This window comes from Lycorma delicatula, chromosome 8, assembly GCF_047948215.1.
Source record: "Lycorma delicatula isolate Av1 chromosome 8, ASM4794821v1, whole genome shotgun sequence".
Taxonomy (NCBI): domain Eukaryota; kingdom Metazoa; phylum Arthropoda; class Insecta; order Hemiptera; family Fulgoridae; genus Lycorma; species Lycorma delicatula.
The window spans coordinates 19,370,005-19,388,362 of record NC_134462.1 but is presented as its reverse complement, the minus strand read 5'-3'; the positions used below and the strand labels follow the sequence as shown (position 1 = coordinate 19,388,362).

Genomic DNA, 18,358 nt, shown 5'->3' with positions numbered 1-18,358 from the left:
ATGATATTAAAACAAAAAAAATCAGCCGGTTAGTCTAGTGGTTAAACTCATCATCACAAAATCAGCTAATTTTCAAAGTTGAGATTTTTAAGGTTTGAGTTGTAAAGGCGGTTGCTTTTTATAGATTTGAATACTAGAATGTAGATAGTGGTGCTCTTTGGTGATTGGGTTTCAATTAACTACATTGGGAAGGCAATGGCAAGCCACCTGTAAAAACTTGCTGGGAAAATTCCAATGGCAAAACCATCAATGCCTATGTAATCGCCAAGGGTCAGACAAAACTGAATGGCTGTATTTTATTTTTTAATATTAAAACAATATTAAATCACTGTATAAATTATAAAAATATGTAAGAATAATCACTAAAGGTGCATTTTCAGAGATATTCTTTTTATTAGTGTAAAATTATTATAAATCATGCGCAAAAATAATAATGATAAGGGAGTCTATTATCTGTTGATAATTCTATTATCTGCAGTTGTATAAGTGGAAAATCAATGAGTGAGCCAAGCTAGTTGATACGTGAAACATTTTTTCCTTTACATTTTATTGTATATATGCATTTTATATTAATTTTATGCTGATGAAAATAGTAATTATTGAAAATGTTATGCTTTAGGAAATGTTTGTAATGTTATTAAGCCACTCTTGGCTAGGAATGGAGGGGGTGTTATAGCGACCAGATATGCTACGAGGAGAGATCTCCCCTCGAGGTGGAATTGAGAGAACTGAAAAAGTAGAGAAAAAATATTTCTTTTTTTTTAAATACATGAAAATACTTTTAGGTTTATAATGAACCAGGTAAGATTGAATGCATTTATTAAATTGTACAATACTAACACATATCTTCAGCATATCTATTTATTTCTAGAACACCATAATTTTTCTTTTATGATTAATTCACCACATAAGCTCAAACTTGTGCTGTAGGAATATGAAATGGAAATTTTGTAGTAATGAATATTGCCATACCTTACCAAAATTTGAACCCGGAACCTCCATATGAAATGCCAAGGAGCTAACAATCCACCAAGAAGATCGGCAGAGTGGTCCTTTATTATTTTTATTATTATTTATTTTTATATTGTAATCTATTATTTTTATTTTATCTATAATCTTGATAGGAAGCAAATACATTATTGAATTTATCTTAGTGATAATTACAACATTGAAAAAAAATTGTTACTTTTCGTAAAAAAATGCTTATGTTGTGATTTTATTTATTTAGATGGAGCAATAGCTTAACTCCATTTTGAGTGACTAAATACAAACAATATATATAGAATAGATGTATATACAAATAAATTACTCAATCATGAAAAAAGAAGTTGTTGGATAATAATAAAAAATATTTCCAATGAACAAGTAGTAAAAACAATATTGAAAACTAAACAAATTCTGTTGTGTAGTTTAATAATAATTATGTATAAATACAAAATAGAACAAAATATGTGTAAACTACATCATAATTGCTTGTAAGGAGACTTAAATATATCCTTTTTTATGTTAATAGTTAATTATTTATTTATAAAATAATTCTCCTAATTTTTGAACTGTTAAAATCTGAGTTTTGTTATATATTTCAGAACACTAGGATAAATAAGCAAAATTTATTCTTATTAACAAACTTAAGGATTTCTTTTTAACTTTTGTAACTAAATACTTAAATTGTTGTTTATTGTAACGTACTATAAACAAATTATTAGATCATACAACTGGAATTTAAACTTTTTATAGCTCCTTAAATCTTTAAGTTTTTAGATTGAATTATCAATTTCCAGTTGTTTTTTGGCTGTTGGTGGGAACCCTTTACACTTCTGCCTCAATTGCATTTTTTATGTTAATTATTTGATACACGAATTGCTTGTTTTTTAAAATATTTTTTATTTTTATAAGTGATGGCTTTTTTGTAGCCATTGGTATCATCCATATGTGGATTAGATCTCTTGTAACCTTTTTTTTTTGAGTAAGTTAATGCTTGAAAATTTTATTTGTGAAACTTTATAAAAGTATTTAAAAATTTTTTGAGTAAGTTATGCAAAGTTTTTTGAGTTTTTTTTTTGGAGGGTTGGAGAAGGCAATAATAAACTTCCTGGTTATTTAAAAAAAGTAAAAATAAATAAATAAAATAAAAAATGAAGTCTCAATTGATAGAAAAAACCAATCAAAACAATGTCAACTAAAAATATTTTTGTTTTTTGACAAAAATGATCATTTTTTTTATAGAATCTAAGACCTTACTAAAACAATGCAGACTACATCTATATGAACACACCCATTAAGACATTTTATTGATTTTAATATATACTCTATAATGCAGTAAATTAATGGAGGGAGATTGATCAACCTGGAAGATATCATACTGTGCAACATCCATGGAATTATTAATAAAAAACAAGTTTTACAAAACACAGATTATGTTCTCTTTATAGAAAAATAATTATTTATTATCTTTTATTTTTATACTTAAGTTAACAAACTCCTCTTCTACCCACAGGTGTCAGACAATTCCATATTTGTTGGTCTCTTGAGTCAGGCTTCTTATCCCCACTCCATTCAATAAGATCGACACACCAGACTCTCCCATATCATCTTTCATCTCCTGGTGGAGTACCCCTTGCTTGTCCTCTCTGATCTTATCTTGTGCTTTGTAACACAACATTGGTAACCTCCCGTGGTTCATTCTTAACAAATTTGCGAGTGTACAAGCTGACTTGTTTCAGATGTACTCCTCAAATTTATTCTGTTTCATGTATTGTGATTAATGAATGGTGTATCCCTTCAAGTTTAATCTTTTACTTTTCTAACGTAGCATATTTCCATTGCTTATGTATAGTTGTATATAACATATGTCAGAATTGCATCAAACGATGATCTGCTTTTGGATACCTTGAACTTTGTAATTTTCCATTTCCAAATAAATTCTCTTCTCAAATAATTAGAAAGATGGCTAGCAGATTCATTTCTGATTTTTAAATCTGATTCAGTTTTTTTTATCCTGTCTTACTATAGGTTAAATTTTTTTAATTTGGTTAATTGAAACGGCTTTAATCTTGATTTTGTATTTTCAATATTATTTAACTTGATATCTGTACAAAAACATGGTCCTGTAGTGACCGTTGTTCCAAAAAAAAATCACGTATAAAGCAGTTGATTTTTAGAACAGAGTAGGATTTTTCTAAAATAAAATTTTACAAAATTATTTCATTCCAACATTTTAGATCTAAATAAATTGTTTTAGAAGTTTTAAAAAAATTATCTAAAAATAAAAACTTTCATTTGTGAAAACATATAAAATGACTTTTGATATGTAGTTTAAATTTTTTGTCAATTTAAAAAAAATACTACAGAATAAAAAAAAAGCTGACCCACACTTGTAGGACTTTCCCGTCATTCGGATTCCGGGAAAGTCCTACAACTGTGAGCTGTTTCTGATGCACGACCTAAAAATACAACTGAATTTAAAATATTTATCATTTTATTTAAATATAATATTTTTTCGTTTATTTAATTCAATGATACCAACTAAAGAGCGCGCGTATACCGTATTCAATTCGCACGGGTGTGGCGGTACTTGCGGCGCCGGTCGGCGCTAACTTAACTAATGTAATTTCAGAACTTACATAGAATAAATTTCGCTTGTACGATCGGCAGACTATGTAGCCGCCAGGCTTAACATACCAGATATCGAGTCAAACGGACGATCGAGTTGGAGACCCATCCAGACTTAGTTACTTTTTTACACTTTAAATATTATTCATTTATTTGATCCTATCACTCACTTGCGATATCACAACATAGCCGACGACTACAAAAGCATTTTTTGGGGTGGGGATGCGATTTTGCAAATATTGTTATTTTTTAATTGTTAACAAATGTGCCTAAAAAAAAGATGACCTTAACTAGGCGAAATTTCGAGATACTGAGGGTGATATTGCTCTACAGCCTTACAACCTTGACCTTTTAAGTTGAAAATTTAACGGCATCGATGCCCCATACACAAAAGTAATCTGACCCAATTTGGTCAAAATCGGTCCAGTAGTTCTGGAGATATAAGGTGATTTAGAGGCCAACACCGAACACACACCTACATACGAACATTAACATCCGTAAAATTTCCATCAGACTTTTTAGTTTTTTTGGTTCCTGAAAGTGGCAGAACGTCAAGATCAGGTGAAAATCGCATATGCCTAAATTGGAGTGAATAGTTTTTTCCATCTAGAGCTCTAGAAGGAAAAAACTAAATGATTTAATTGTTGGTATACTTTGTTGTTTATTTCAGTATTCCCATACTTTTAACATCAGGCTTTTAATACATTTTTCATATACAAAAAAAAAAAAAAAAAATAAAAATTACTAGGTTATCGCTAACTTTTAAACCTGTACTCGAGTTTAGAACAGAGATAAAAAAAAATTCATACAATTTTTTAGGTCTTTAAAAACTATCCAGATGGGAAAGTAAAAAGTTGGATCATAAAAAATTACAAAAAGATTAACGTATTATGGCCGTGTGTCTGAAAAAGAACTCCGGAGTTTAAAGAACGAATATAATTTTATTTTTCAGCACTCAATAATGTTTTATGCATAGACTTGAAGTAAAAATTAAGTTCTAGTTTACACAGTCTCCGTCAGATAGCAATAGCGTTAGACTGTTGCACAGGCTAAGTTGTTATGAGTTCGGATTTCAGTACAATGCCGTCGACAACAGAAAAAGCACAATGGGTGTATTGGTTTGCATAAACAATATCAGTGAATGTCGTTCAAAGAAATTATTTGTGAGTTTATCATAGAAATTTTCCGAGTGACAAAAAATGTACACGTAATTGGTGTGAACAATTTTTGGGAACCAGAAGCGTTTTGTAAGGACACTCACCGGGTAAGCCTGAATCACAGAAAGAATTCAATATTATTCCCAAAGAAGTTCAAAACATTCAGTTCCTAGTGTTATTCGCCGACTAAATACTCCTAAAACCATTACCTTTGATGATGTTCAAAAGAGATTGAAACTTTGTTGAATGAAGCAACATTTAATGTTCACTGAGTTGTTAATTGTCATAATTATCCAGTATTGAGCTTAGAAAATCGACACGAATCGGTGAAATCCGTCTGCAAATGTCCAAAAGTGGAATGTCTGGTGTGGTATCATGCATAATCGAATTTTTGGACAATTTTCAGCGAACAAACTATGATGGGTATATTGTATTCGAGTATGTTAGACAACTTTTTTCACAGTCTGAAAATATGGAGAGTCTAATTTTCCCTTTGGACGGAGCACCTCCACATCTTGCAGAAGTTGTGCTGACTGCACTCCTCAACAGGTACCAGAAGGCCGAATAATAGAGAAGTTCCTATTGTTTAGCCACCGTGAAGTCCAGATTTAAACCCATAGGTTTCTTCTTTTGAGGCCACGTAAAAGACATATCATTTAAAGAAAAAGTCCAGTCTCTAGTTCACCCAAACAGTAACAGTACCCGTTGAATTTATTCCCGCAGATATGCTAGCCATTGTGAAATGAGGTAGATTATCGATTTGCAGGGTTGTAAACGGTATTCATAATGAGTTGCACTAAGAGGTAAAAGAAAACTTGAATTTGTACTTTCATATAATAAACACGTACATTTGTAATTTTAAATGTAATAAAATAAATTTAATTTAAAATCGTGGAATTATTTTTTGGACACCCGATATATTCATTATATCATATATTTTCAAAATTTGTTATTCATAAAATTTCAGGCAAAATATCGTTGATTTAATTGTTGGTATACTTTGTTGTTTATTTCAGTATTCCCATACTTTTAACATCAGGCTTTTAATATCATATACAAAAAAAAAAAAAAATTAAAAATTACCAGGTTATCGCTAACTTTTAAACTACTCGAGTTTAGAACAGAGATAAAAAAAATTCATACAATTTTTTGGATTTTTTAGGTTTTTAAAAACTATCCAGTAAAATTTTATTTAAACTGGTCAGATTTTGTCTTGTTCAATTCTAAATTTTAAATTAAAAAAAGAAAGTTTAGTGAATACTTAATTTTGATATAATTACGTCACACAAAAAAAAGAAAAATGCTTTCCTTCTTTTCTAAAAAAAAAAAATCTTAAATTTTGGGGTTGAGGTAATGTAATTTTTTTTAACAAAAAGTCATGAAATGAAAATCAAAAGTAGTGCATGAAAATCAGTAATCAAAAGGTACAAAGATAATTCTTATCAACTATTGTGCACTGCAACGTTCAGTGCGAGAGAGCGTGCTAGTAAATGTGTCACTGTAGTATATGTGTGGTTGACAGAAGCAACAGCAGATCGACAGATAGCAGTTGGTGGGTGTGTGTTACGTACTACTGCTCACCACGCGACGGTGCGGACGTTTGTGTGTGTGTGTGCATTCAGTAGGTACAGTATTCGTCGGGCAGTCGCTGCCGCTTATGTTGAATTTATTTGTTGACTAGTCAAAGGAGTAGGGATCTGTGATGAAAACGCGTTCAACAATATAAACCTTCAGTCTAGCTAGCACGTCGCTCGAGACAAGCGGGAAGCTATTGTGCGTGCGCGTGTGTCTGTGTTTTAACTTAATTTATATATTTTTGTGAATTATTTATTACATGTGTATTAAGTGGTTTGATTATTACAAATATGGCTTATGTTGTTTGGAGAGTGTTCATGAAGAAATATTCAAAAGTTCGTTTGGGTATTATTGCTAATCACAACAATTTACCAGTAAGTTAACCTTACTTTTTATTTTCAATTATTTTTAGAATAAATATGCAAAAACATTTGATTATTAAATAAGTAAAAAAAAATTGATATTTAACAAGTTCTTTTTTACAAATATATTTGTAATTGTTTAATTATAATGTAAATTTTGTACAAACTCCTTTAGGAAACAGAAATCAGCTTACAATTTATGTTATAGATCTACGTTAACATAAAATTATAATTTGATATTTCAATCGGAAATCCGTATATCCGGTCTTCTAATAATCCGTGTACCTTAAATGTTTCATAATTAACATTACTATAAAAGATTTATGTCGCGATTAGTCATCACTATTATTTATAATTGATTACGTTACATTCCTTGTCTAACCTTAATATAATCTCTTGAGGCTCTCTTAAAAACGTTTTTAAGATATAACAATCAGCTGTTATCAGATAGTAGTTTAGTTTACATAATCATGAATCTTGTATACCGATATTTAGAAGATTAATATTAGTTAATTTTTCGTTAATGTTTATATTTATTAATATAACATCTTGGCAAAAATGAATAGACAGTTATTCTTAAAAAATAACAGCGTCCATTTCTATCAAACCAGACAACAGAGCTATTTTCTTATAACGCGACACAATGCTTTAACTAATGGGAAAGAGCCCCGGGTTCTTCCAATTTATTTAAAATATAATTAAAAAAAATTTCTTTTACAGAAGAAAAATATATTACTCTGTCAGTGAAATTTTAAATAATACAAAAAAAATTCCTGTTATGTGCTCAAATAATATGCTGCTTTTATACGGATTTGAATACTAGTCAGTGGATACCGGTGTACTTTAGTGGTTGGAGTTTTTTAACCATTCGTCTCAGTAATGGTCGGCCTGAGTTTGTACACGACTAGACCTCATTTATATGTGTTATATATCATCTTCATTTCATTGGGTCGTGGTGGGAGGGTTTACTTATTGTTTCTAGTTGAAAACTGATTGTAACGTTCACATTAGGAAAAAATATTTCACTTGTCTTTTGTATTGTGAATTATTTTTTATATTTAGTATTTTCATATATTTATATTTTGAATAACTAATGTGGACTATTTATCTATTTTTTTAATTTGTAATCTTGTATTTTGTAAGGTTGACTATGATCGCGAATTTAAGTTTGATTTCTCTTGGGATCAATCCGGGAAACATATCTACTCGTTCATGATGTGATTTATATTCATCATTATTATAAATTTATTTTGTTATTTTTATTATAATGTATTTTATTTTAACCGGCAACATTCAATTATAAGGTTACAAAAACAAGCGTGTTAATCTTTTTCTTTTCTGGCTGTTATTCTTATATAAAAATGGGAGAAGAAATAATCCATCGGATAAAAAAAATGGCTTTTTTGTATTGCTCAACGTTATGGGGGTACTACAAGTTGAATAATTCTAAAATGTAAGTTAAAAGTTTATAATATCGGAGTAGAATGAAAAGAACAGTTTTTATCTTCCCGGCAAATGTAGCTAGAATATCTATATTAAACGGAAAAGTATGGCAATCATGTGAAAAACGGGTTATTGGAATTTTTGGCTAATCGTTAGGTTTTTATTTCCAACTAATTCATTTAGGCCAAAAAAAAAAAAAAACATATGACCGAAAAATATATTTATAATATAAACATATGTATGTGTGGCACTGCTTTTGGTCTTGTATCTCAGAATTTATGATATCTAAATTAATATCTACATTTTATTACTTACATACTACGTTGTTATTTAAAAAAAGTAAATATGTTTATTAACATATTAGGGGATGGGCACGGATTTACCCGATACGCTTTTCATCTGTTAGGTTTACCAAATCGTTACACAGGCAGCCCCCTCTACCGGTTACTGAGGATTCTTCACAACCTGGAACCTTCAAGTGTTAGCGGGATTAGGATAAATCAGGACCGATAACACGGAATAAAGGCTTTAGGATAAAAAAAGGAGCATGGGTTCAGAAAAACACTACTATCGGAGTAAACTAAGGGTCTTGTTCAGACTTTTTACCGTTTTGCACATACATTTATTACGGCTCATAAAAAAATAATTTAAATTAATAATTAGTAAAAATATTTTTTTTTTGTCTTCAGTCATTTGACTGGTTTGATGCAGCTCTCCAAGATTCCGTATCTAGTGCTACTCGTTTCGTTTACATTACTCGTACATGTTAGCAATTGTTCTTCTATCTCTGTATTTGAACCCTATTTTTTTTAAAATGCTGAACATTTTATTCCAGTCTACGTTATCGAATGTCTTTTCTAGGTCTATAAACGCCAAGTATGTTGGTTTGTTTTTCTTTAATCTTTCTTCTACTATTAATCTGAGGCCTAAAATTGCTTCCCTTGTCCCTATAATTTTCCTGAAACCAAATTGGTCTTCTCCTAACACTTCTTCCACTCTCCTCTCAATTCTTCTGTATAGAATTCTAGTTAAGATTTTTGATGCGTGACTAGTTAAACTAATTGTTCTGTATTCTTCACATTTATCTGCCCCTGCTTTCTTTGGTATCATGACTATAACACTTTTTTTGAAGTCTGACGGAAATTCCCCTTTTTCATAAATATTACACACCAGTTTGTATAATCTATTAATCGTTTCCTCACCTGCACTGCGCAGTAATTCTACAGGTATTCCGTCTATTCCAGGAGCCTTTCTGCCATTTAAATCTTTTAATGCTGTCTTAAATTCAGAAATCCACCGTGTAATAAATTAAAAAAAAAAAGTATGGCAATCATGTGAAAAACGGGTAATTGGAATTTTTGGCAAATCGTTAGGTTTTTATTTCCAACTAATTCATTTAGACCAAAAAAAAAACATATGACCGAAAAATATATTTATAATATAAACATATGTATGGGTGGCACTGCTTTTGGTCTTGTATCTCAGGATTGACCCAACCGATTTTCTTCAAATTTGACTCAAATATTTCTACTGGTATATTCGAGGCATTTTGATCATATTAATTTTTTTCCAGAATTCGCTTATTGGGTGGGGAATATCGTGAAAAAGAAAATTTCAATTTCTTTATAAGGATTTCAGAGGAAATTATAAAAGCAGATTTTTTACCTAGTGCCAATATAATTGACCAATTCTTTTTTTCGAAAAAGCTGTTGTCAACACATCCTTGTACGCCTATTAAATTACGTTTACACATTTTTTTAAAATGTAAAGTACATAAAATTTTATTTCATTAAAAACTTCTGATATTTTTTTTTGTTATTATTATTGAATTTATTATTCATCGTAATTTTTTTTTACAGTCATAGGTTAATAATTATTAATAAATCAGTATATTTAAATTAATAAAAAATCAGATTCGAACAGATGTGCCTTCCCCTTGTAAGATCCAAATATTTCATTAATTAAAATTTTATTTGGATATAGCCTTGGAACCAATGAAAATAAATAACAGTGATTATATATCGTTGAAAAGCTGTCAATGAGGGCATATTACTGCAGTTAAGAAAAGTCCAAAAATCCAAATTTTTGGATTTTGGGCTTTTTTTGGATACTTTTGGTCAAGTTGATTGCAATCAAACGGCGAGGTGCACAACTAGTTGTTATAACAGTCCTTAGTTATAAACTAATTGTTCTGTATTCTTCTAAATATATTAATAAGAGATAAATATTTTAATATGCTTATGAATTTTTCTGTGGCATGTGACATCATATTATTATTTTTAATAATTTATATACATCATAATTCAATAGATATGAAAGTTTTTTATTTAAATAAAAATAAACCTCAATTAAAGACATTTTTCTTTGTACTTACATCCGTAATTGCGCACAAATGTATTCGTGTATGTCTATATATACTAACTTCTCCCGGCGTGCTTACGACACGCCTTCCGGGCGGGTGGCATTTATTATTATTAAATAATAATAGAAAATATGAATGTGTAAGGTAAATTAAAATATCAGTATTAATAATAAAAACAGTGTTAGCAATTTTTTAAATTAAAATAAATATTCGATGAATAACGAATATGAAAATTAAATGAAATTAGAAAAGGGTGATGAAGGATGGTCGGAAGAAACGGCTTATGGCTAATTTGAGTAATTACCTTTTGGTTATAGTTCATTATTTTATGAAGAAAAAAAAATCGCATAAATAAAAAAAAAAATATTAATATATATGTCGCATATATATCGATTAAAGGAATAAATATATATTACAAGTATAAATAATAAATATATAATAACATAACAAGTATACGTACACGAGACATCTACTAACGTATCGGGATTTTCCGCTATGATCAGTACACTCCGGTGCTGAGCTAAGGGAGACGCGCGCGCGCGCACACACACAGGCACACTTATAAATGCCCTTTAGTAGGGTAGGGGATATATATACATAACTCTCGCATTCAGATATCTATATAAACGTACCCAAGTAGGTGTTTTACAGTTTATATTTATAACCTATGCTTATCTCTCCTCTATGTGTGATATATACTTATATTTACTATAAATTTAACACACTGTTGCTAAACAAAAATTGTACATGCAGCACGTAATTGGTTACCGCAAACATCCTTGGGCTTAAACTTAATAAATCGGTAGCTCAGTTATCTATGATACGTAATGTTATTTATTATAATTTATCTAATCGTTATACAAGAATTAGCTTTCCTTTAATTTCAGTTTACTGTTAATAGTTTTTTTAAATATAATCTGTACCCTATTATAATAATAAACGCTTAATTTTTTAAATTGATAATTAAATTAATTGTATATAAATTGTGTAATTTAATATTATTTTGGAAAGAAATGCGTTATTTATGATACTTATTCGATTCATTATGTGATTTTTCTTTTTATTTTGCTTTGTAATATTTAATTTTGTCGCGTTGTAGCTCTATAGTTCTGCTGCCAAAAGGATAGTATTATAATCAGTCAAAAAATGGGGTATAGTTTTTTCTGGACGTTTCATGATCCAGGGACCCCCAAAAGCAAAAAAAAGGAAGAAAAAATGTGGCGGGTAATATTCGTATGTACGTGTGTTGGCGTGTCTAAGTTTAATAACCTTTGACTGGATGAACCAAATTTGATAAAATTTGGTTTAGAGACTCGTATATAGAAGGCAGTGTTTGGTATCAATATCTCCAGGGGTGGGGTAGATGGTTACTTTGGGGTCAATATTTTCAAAGTTTTGCAAACATATAACCTCACTTTTACAATACATACGTACCATTGCTTATCTTATCACAAATAAATTGCCACTAAATCCATCCCATCTACAAAAAATCGGAAAACGTCTATCCTTTTATATATTGCTGTAATATTTTTTACCCGATTTTTTTATGTCTTTGTAAGCATAATAGAAGTGAAAGTGTCCAAAAAAAAAATAAATATTTTGGGGAATATTGGTGGTGGGGGAGCTAATCATAGTTAAAAAATATCGATTTTAAAGTTTTTTTTAGTTTATTTAAACTTTTAATAATAATAAAAAAATAATAAAAAATAAAAATAATAACAATAATGATAAAAATAACAATAAAAAAAATAATAATAAAAATAACACAATAAAATTCTTATTTGACATTTTTTTTATTGTTGTATTTTTTTCAGTGGATGTTTTTAAAATTTATTTCATTAAATATTGAAAACATTGACAAATCAAAAATATTTCTTAGGATGTGATTTTGGGGATAGTGGGGCATCATACAAAGTAAAAAAATTTTTTTTTTTTTTTGTCTTCAGTCATTTGACTGGTTTGATGCAGCTCTCCAAGATTCCCTATCTAGTGCTAGTCGTTTCATTTCAGTATACCCTCTACATCCTACATCCCCAACAATTTGTTTTACATACTCCAAACGTGGCCTGCCTACACAATTTTTCCCTTCTACCTGTCCTTCCAATATTAAAGCGACTATTCCAGGATGCCTTAGTATGTGGCCTATAAGTCTGTCTCTTCTTCTAACTATATTTTTCCAAATGCTTCTTTCTTCATCTATTTGCCACAATACCTCTTCATTTGTCACTTTATCCACCCATCTGATTTTTAACATTCTCCTATAGCACCACATTTCAAAAGCTTCTAATCTTTTCTTCTCAGATACTCCGATTGTCCAAGTTTCACTTCCATATAAAGCGACACTCCAAACATACACTATCAAAAATATTTTCCTGACATTTAAATTCATTTTTAATGTAAACAAATTATATTTCTTACTGAAGGCTCGTTTAGCTTGTGCTATTCAGCATTTTATATCGCTCCTGCTTCGTCCATCTTTAGTAATTTTACTTCCCAAATAACAAAATTCTTCTACCTCCATAATCTTTTCTGCTCCTATTTTCACATTCAGTGGTCCATCTTTGTTATTTCTACTACATTTCATTACTTTTGTTTTCTTCTTGTTTATTTTCATGCGATAGTTCTTGCGTAGGACTTCATCTATGCCGTTCATTGTTTCTTCTAAATCCTTTTTACTCTCGGCTAGAATTACTATATCATCAGCAAATCGTAGCATCTTTATCTTTTCACCTTGCACTGTTACTCCGAATCTAAATTGTTCTTTAACATCATTAACTGTTAGTTCCATGTAAAGATTAAAAAGTAACGGAGATAGGGAACATCCTTGTCGGACTCCCTTTCTTATTAGGGCTTCTTTCTCTTATGTTCTTCAATTGTTATTGTTGCTGTTTGGTTCCTGTACATGTTAGCAATTGTTCTTCTATCTCTGTATTTGAACCCTAATTTTTTTAAAATGCTGAACATTTTATTCCAGTCTACGTTATCGAATGCTTTTTCTAGGTCTATAAACGCCAAGTATGTTGGTTTGTTTTTCTTTAATCTTCCTTCTACTATTAATCTGAGGCCTAAAATTCCTTCCCTTGTCCCTATACTTTTCCTGAAACCAAATTGGTCTTCTCCTAACACTTCTTCCACTCTCCTCTCAATTCTTCTGTATAAAATTCTAGTTAAGATTTTTGATGCATGACTAGTTAAACTAATTGTTCTGTATTCTTCACGTTTATCTGCCCCTGCTTTCTTTGGTATCATAACTATAACACTTTTTTTGAAGTCTGATGGAAATTCCCCATTTTCATAAATATTACACACCAGTTTGTATAATCTATCAATCGCTTCCTCACCTGCACTGCGCAGTAATTCTACAGGTATTCCGTCTATTCCACGAGCCTTTCTGCCATTTAAATCTTTTAATGCTCTCTTAAATTCAGATCTCAGTATTGTTTCTCCCATTTCATCCTCCTCAACTTCCTCTTCTTCCTCTATAACACCATTTTCTAATTCATTTCCTCTGTATAACTCTTCAATATATTCCACCCATCTATCGACTTTACCTTTCGTATTATATATTGGTGTACCATCTTTGTTTAACACATTATTAGATTTTAATTTATGTACCCCAAAATTTTCCTTAACTTTCCTGTATGCTCCGTCTAGTTTACCAGTGTTCATTTCTCTTTCCACTTCTGAACACTTTTCTTTAATCCACTCTTCTTTCACCAGTTTGCACTTCCTGTTTATAGCATTTCTTAATTTCCGATAGTTCCTTTTACTTTCTTCATCACTAGCATTCTTATATTTTCTACGTTCATCCATCAGCTGCAATATATCGTCTGAAACCCAAGGTTTTCTACCGGTTCTCTTTATTCCGCCTAAGTTTGCTTCTGCTGATTTAAGAATTTCCTTTTTAACATTCTCCCATTCTTCTTCTACATTTTCTACCGTATCTTTTTTATTCAGACCTCTTGCGATGTCCTCCTCAAAAATCTTCTTTACCTCCTCTTCCTCAAGCTTCTCTAAATTCCACCGATTCATCTGACACCTTTTCTTCAGGTTTTTAAACCCCAATCTACATTTCATTATCACCAAATTATTGTCGCTATCAATGTCTGCTCCAGGGTAAGTTTTGCAGTCAACGAGTTGATTTCTAAATCTTTGCTTAACCATGATATAATAATCTATCTGATACCTTCCAGTATCGCCTGGCTTTTTCCAAGTGTATATTCTTCTATTATGATTTTTAAATTGGGTGTTGGCAATTACTAAATTATACTTCGTGCAAAATTCTATAAGTCGGTCCCCTCTTTCATTCCTTTTGCCCAGCCCGTATTCACCCACTATATTTCCTTCCTTGCCTTTTCCAATGCTTGCATTCCAATCTCCAACTATTATTAGATTTTCATCTCCTTTTACGTGTTTAATTGCTTCATCAATCTCTTCGTATACACACTCTACCTCATCATCATCATGGGCGCTTGTAGGCATATAGACGTTAACAATCGTTGTCGGTTTAGGTTTTGATTTTATCCTTATTACAATGATTCTATCACTATGCGTTTTGAAATACTCCACTCTCCTCCCTATCTTCTTGTTCATCACGAAACCTACTCCTGCCTGCCCATTATTTGACGCTGAGTTAATTACTCTTAAATCACCTGACCAAAAGTCGCCTTCCTCTTCCTACCGAACCTCACTAATTCCTACTATATCCACATTTGTCCTACCCATTTCCCTTTTTAAATTCTCTAGCCTACCAACCTTTTTCAAGCTTCTAACATTCCACGCTCCGACTCGTAGAATGTTATTTTTTAATTTTCTGGTGACCCCTTCCTTAGTAGTCCCCACCCGGAGATCCGAACGGGGGACTATTTTACCTCCGGAATATTTTACCAAGGAAGGCGCCTCCATTATTGCTACGTGAAAATGCAGGGAGCCACATTTTCTTGGAAAAATAGCAGCTGTAGTTTTCCATTGCTTTCAGCTGCGCAGTACTCAGAGGACTGAGTGATGTTGATACGGCCGTTTAAGTCGTCCTGACTCACGCCCCTAACAACTACTGAAAGAGCTGCTGCCCTCTTTCAGGAATCATTCCTTAGTCTGGCTCTCAACAGATACCTCTCCGATATGGTTGCACCTTCGGTCCAGCTAATCTGTATCCCTGAGCACTCAAGCCCCCTCACCAACGGCAAGGTCTCATGATTCATAGAGGAGGGTAAAAAAATTACTTTTTTGAATTTTCTTAAACATTTTTCATGCACTATTATTTTTCCATTATGTAAGAATAAATAACCAGTGCCAGAAAAGTATAACAACTTTGTTGTCAGCTTTTTTTTCTTTGTAATGTTATACAAGTATGGTATTAAATCGTTGAAAAATAATTATGGAAACATTAATTGATTTATAGAAGAAAAGAACGCTAATTATTTTTCGGATTTTTTTTCTTTTCAAGGTTTTATTAAATAACAGTTTTGTCTTATTCAGTGTTTCCTTGCTTAATCTTTTTATTTTTGTTTGTTGTAAAATGTAATAATAATAAATTGATTTAATTAAAACATTTCTCCTTGATTGGTGTGAATTTCTTGTTAGCGTTCTTTTCGTGTAATTTAAATATACGTCGTTCTACATTGATGTTTAATTTGATAGAAATAAAAAGTATAATTGTTTTAAACAATTATCATTGAAGCCTCTCCATCTGTAAAACAAAACGATACATTATTTTTTGTTTTATAACGAACATTTTATACTGAAAAATAACAAACGTATTTCGAAAAAGTAAACTTTTCTTCAATAATACGATAAAATGTATCTCTTACAAACGGGAGGTTCTACAATATTTCAGCGAGTAACATCCTGGTTGTTCAGGGATATGAAATAAGGATGAATTGTTAACGGCGGTCGAAAAAATGTTTAATTTAGGGGTTCCATGATTATTAGTTAAAAATAGTTCATTGCTTTCTTTTGACATCGTTTTATAGCTAATAACTGAGACGGTCAGTCAATGCCAGTGTTTGTATTTTTTGTTAGATGATTTTACCACATAAGCTTGAAGCTTGTCCATGGAGTACGGAAATGAAATTTTGTAGCGTATGAAAACTTCCTTGTCTGACCGAAATTCGAACCCGGAACCTACGGATGAAAGGCCGAGAGAGCTATCATTCCGTATAATTTGTTTTATTTTAATGTATATATATATATATATGTATATATATATATATATATATATATATATAAACATTATATTATATATATATATATATACATATTGCAGTTCTCCTCCCCAGTTTACTGATTTTAAAATATGTGTATTTATAGTTAATGTGCATGATACGTACGAGTATTTATACGTGAATATCTAGCTAGAATTTTCAGTTTAGAAATGAACTGTTGGAAGGTCCCATGAATAGTTTTAAATCAGAGTTATGTAGGGAGAAAAAAGGTGTTTATTATTGATTAAAATTGTGCTGTAAATCTGTTATATGATTTTTATTACAATTTTTATTTATAAAAAATTATTTTTTAATTCTTTGATTTAAATAACGCAAAAGAATAAGGTATGGGTATTTTAAAAAGAAAAGAAAACTGCCAATTAATGTATAGTACATATTTTTACACGTTTTTCTGCATAAAGAATCGTACGTTTTTCATTATTTGTAAGAATTTATATTTTTTATTACGATATAAAAAGAAAGATATTTTGAAAAAAATCTTTACAGCTTAAAAAAGGTCCGCATTATTCTGGATGAAAAATAAAATAGCAAATTTTTACTTTTCCGGCTATTGTTCTACTAACGGTGCAATAACATAATCTAAAGGGAAAGTATAGAGATTGACCAAGATTTTGGGTATTGGGATTTGTGGAAATGTCAACGTTTCAAGACTCCTTTAATTCAAAAAACTTTAAAAAAAGTTATAAAATTTTCTAAGGAACATCTGTGTTAACTGGCTTAATATAAATTCTTCGAAAATATTTTTACACAAATGAATTCATATGTAGATAATGGAACAATGATGGCACTGCATTTTGAATAAAATTAAAAAAGAGAGAGGCGTAGTTTACACTATTTAAATTTTGTTATTTATTACACGGTGGAGATCTGAATTTAAGAGAGCATTAAAAGATTTAAATGGCAGAAAAGCTCCTGGAATAGACGGAATACCTGTAGAATTACTGCGCAGTGCAGGTGAGGAAGCGATTGATAGATTATACAAACTGGTGTGTAATATTTATGAAAAAGGGGAATTTCCGTCAGACTTCAAAAAAAGTGTTATAGTCATGATACCAAAGAAAGCAGCGGCAGATAAATGTGAAGAATACAGAAAAATTAGTTTAACTAGTCACGCATCAAAAATCTTAACTAGAATTCTATACAGAAGAATTGAGAGGAGAGTGGAAGAAGTGTTAGGAGAAGACCAATTTGGTTTCAGGAAAAGTATAGGGACAAAGGGAGCAATTTTAGGCCTCAGATTAATAGTAGTAGGAAGATTAAAGAAAAACAAACCAACATACTTGGCGTTTATAGACCTAGAAAAGGCATTCGATAACGTAGACTGAAATAAAATGTTCAGCATTTTAAAAAAAATAGGGTTCAAATACAGAGATAGAAGAACAATTGCTAACATGTACAGGAACCAAACAGCAACAGTAACAATTGAAGAACATAAGAAAGGGAGTCCGACAAGGATGTTCCCTATCTCCGTTACTTTTTAATCTTTATATGGAACTAGCAGTTAATGATGTTAAAGAACAATTTAGATTCGGAGTAACAGTACAAGGTGAAAAGATAAAGATGCTACGATTTGCTGATGATATAGTGACAGATGAAGAGGTATTGCGGCAAATAGATGAAGAA

The 18,358-nt window shown here is 30.7% G+C and overlaps 1 protein-coding gene across 2 annotated transcripts in view; it reads left to right on the top strand.

The window, feature by feature from the left end:
• Window positions 1-613: 613 nt before the first annotated feature.
• Window positions 614-18,358, top strand: part of LOC142329226 (puratrophin-1-like) — a 1,606,956-nt gene continuing 1,589,211 nt past the window's right edge. The window contains exon 1 of one of the 2 annotated variants that reach the window (XM_075373632.1): window positions 614-801. In XM_075373632.1, the coding sequence (XP_075229747.1) occupies window positions 793-801 (9 nt within the window). In that variant the 5' untranslated portion in view covers window positions 614-792. Of the gene's footprint in view, window positions 802-6,408; window positions 6,719-18,358 lie in introns of those variants that run through there. The other variant, XM_075373630.1, reaches the window with a different exon arrangement.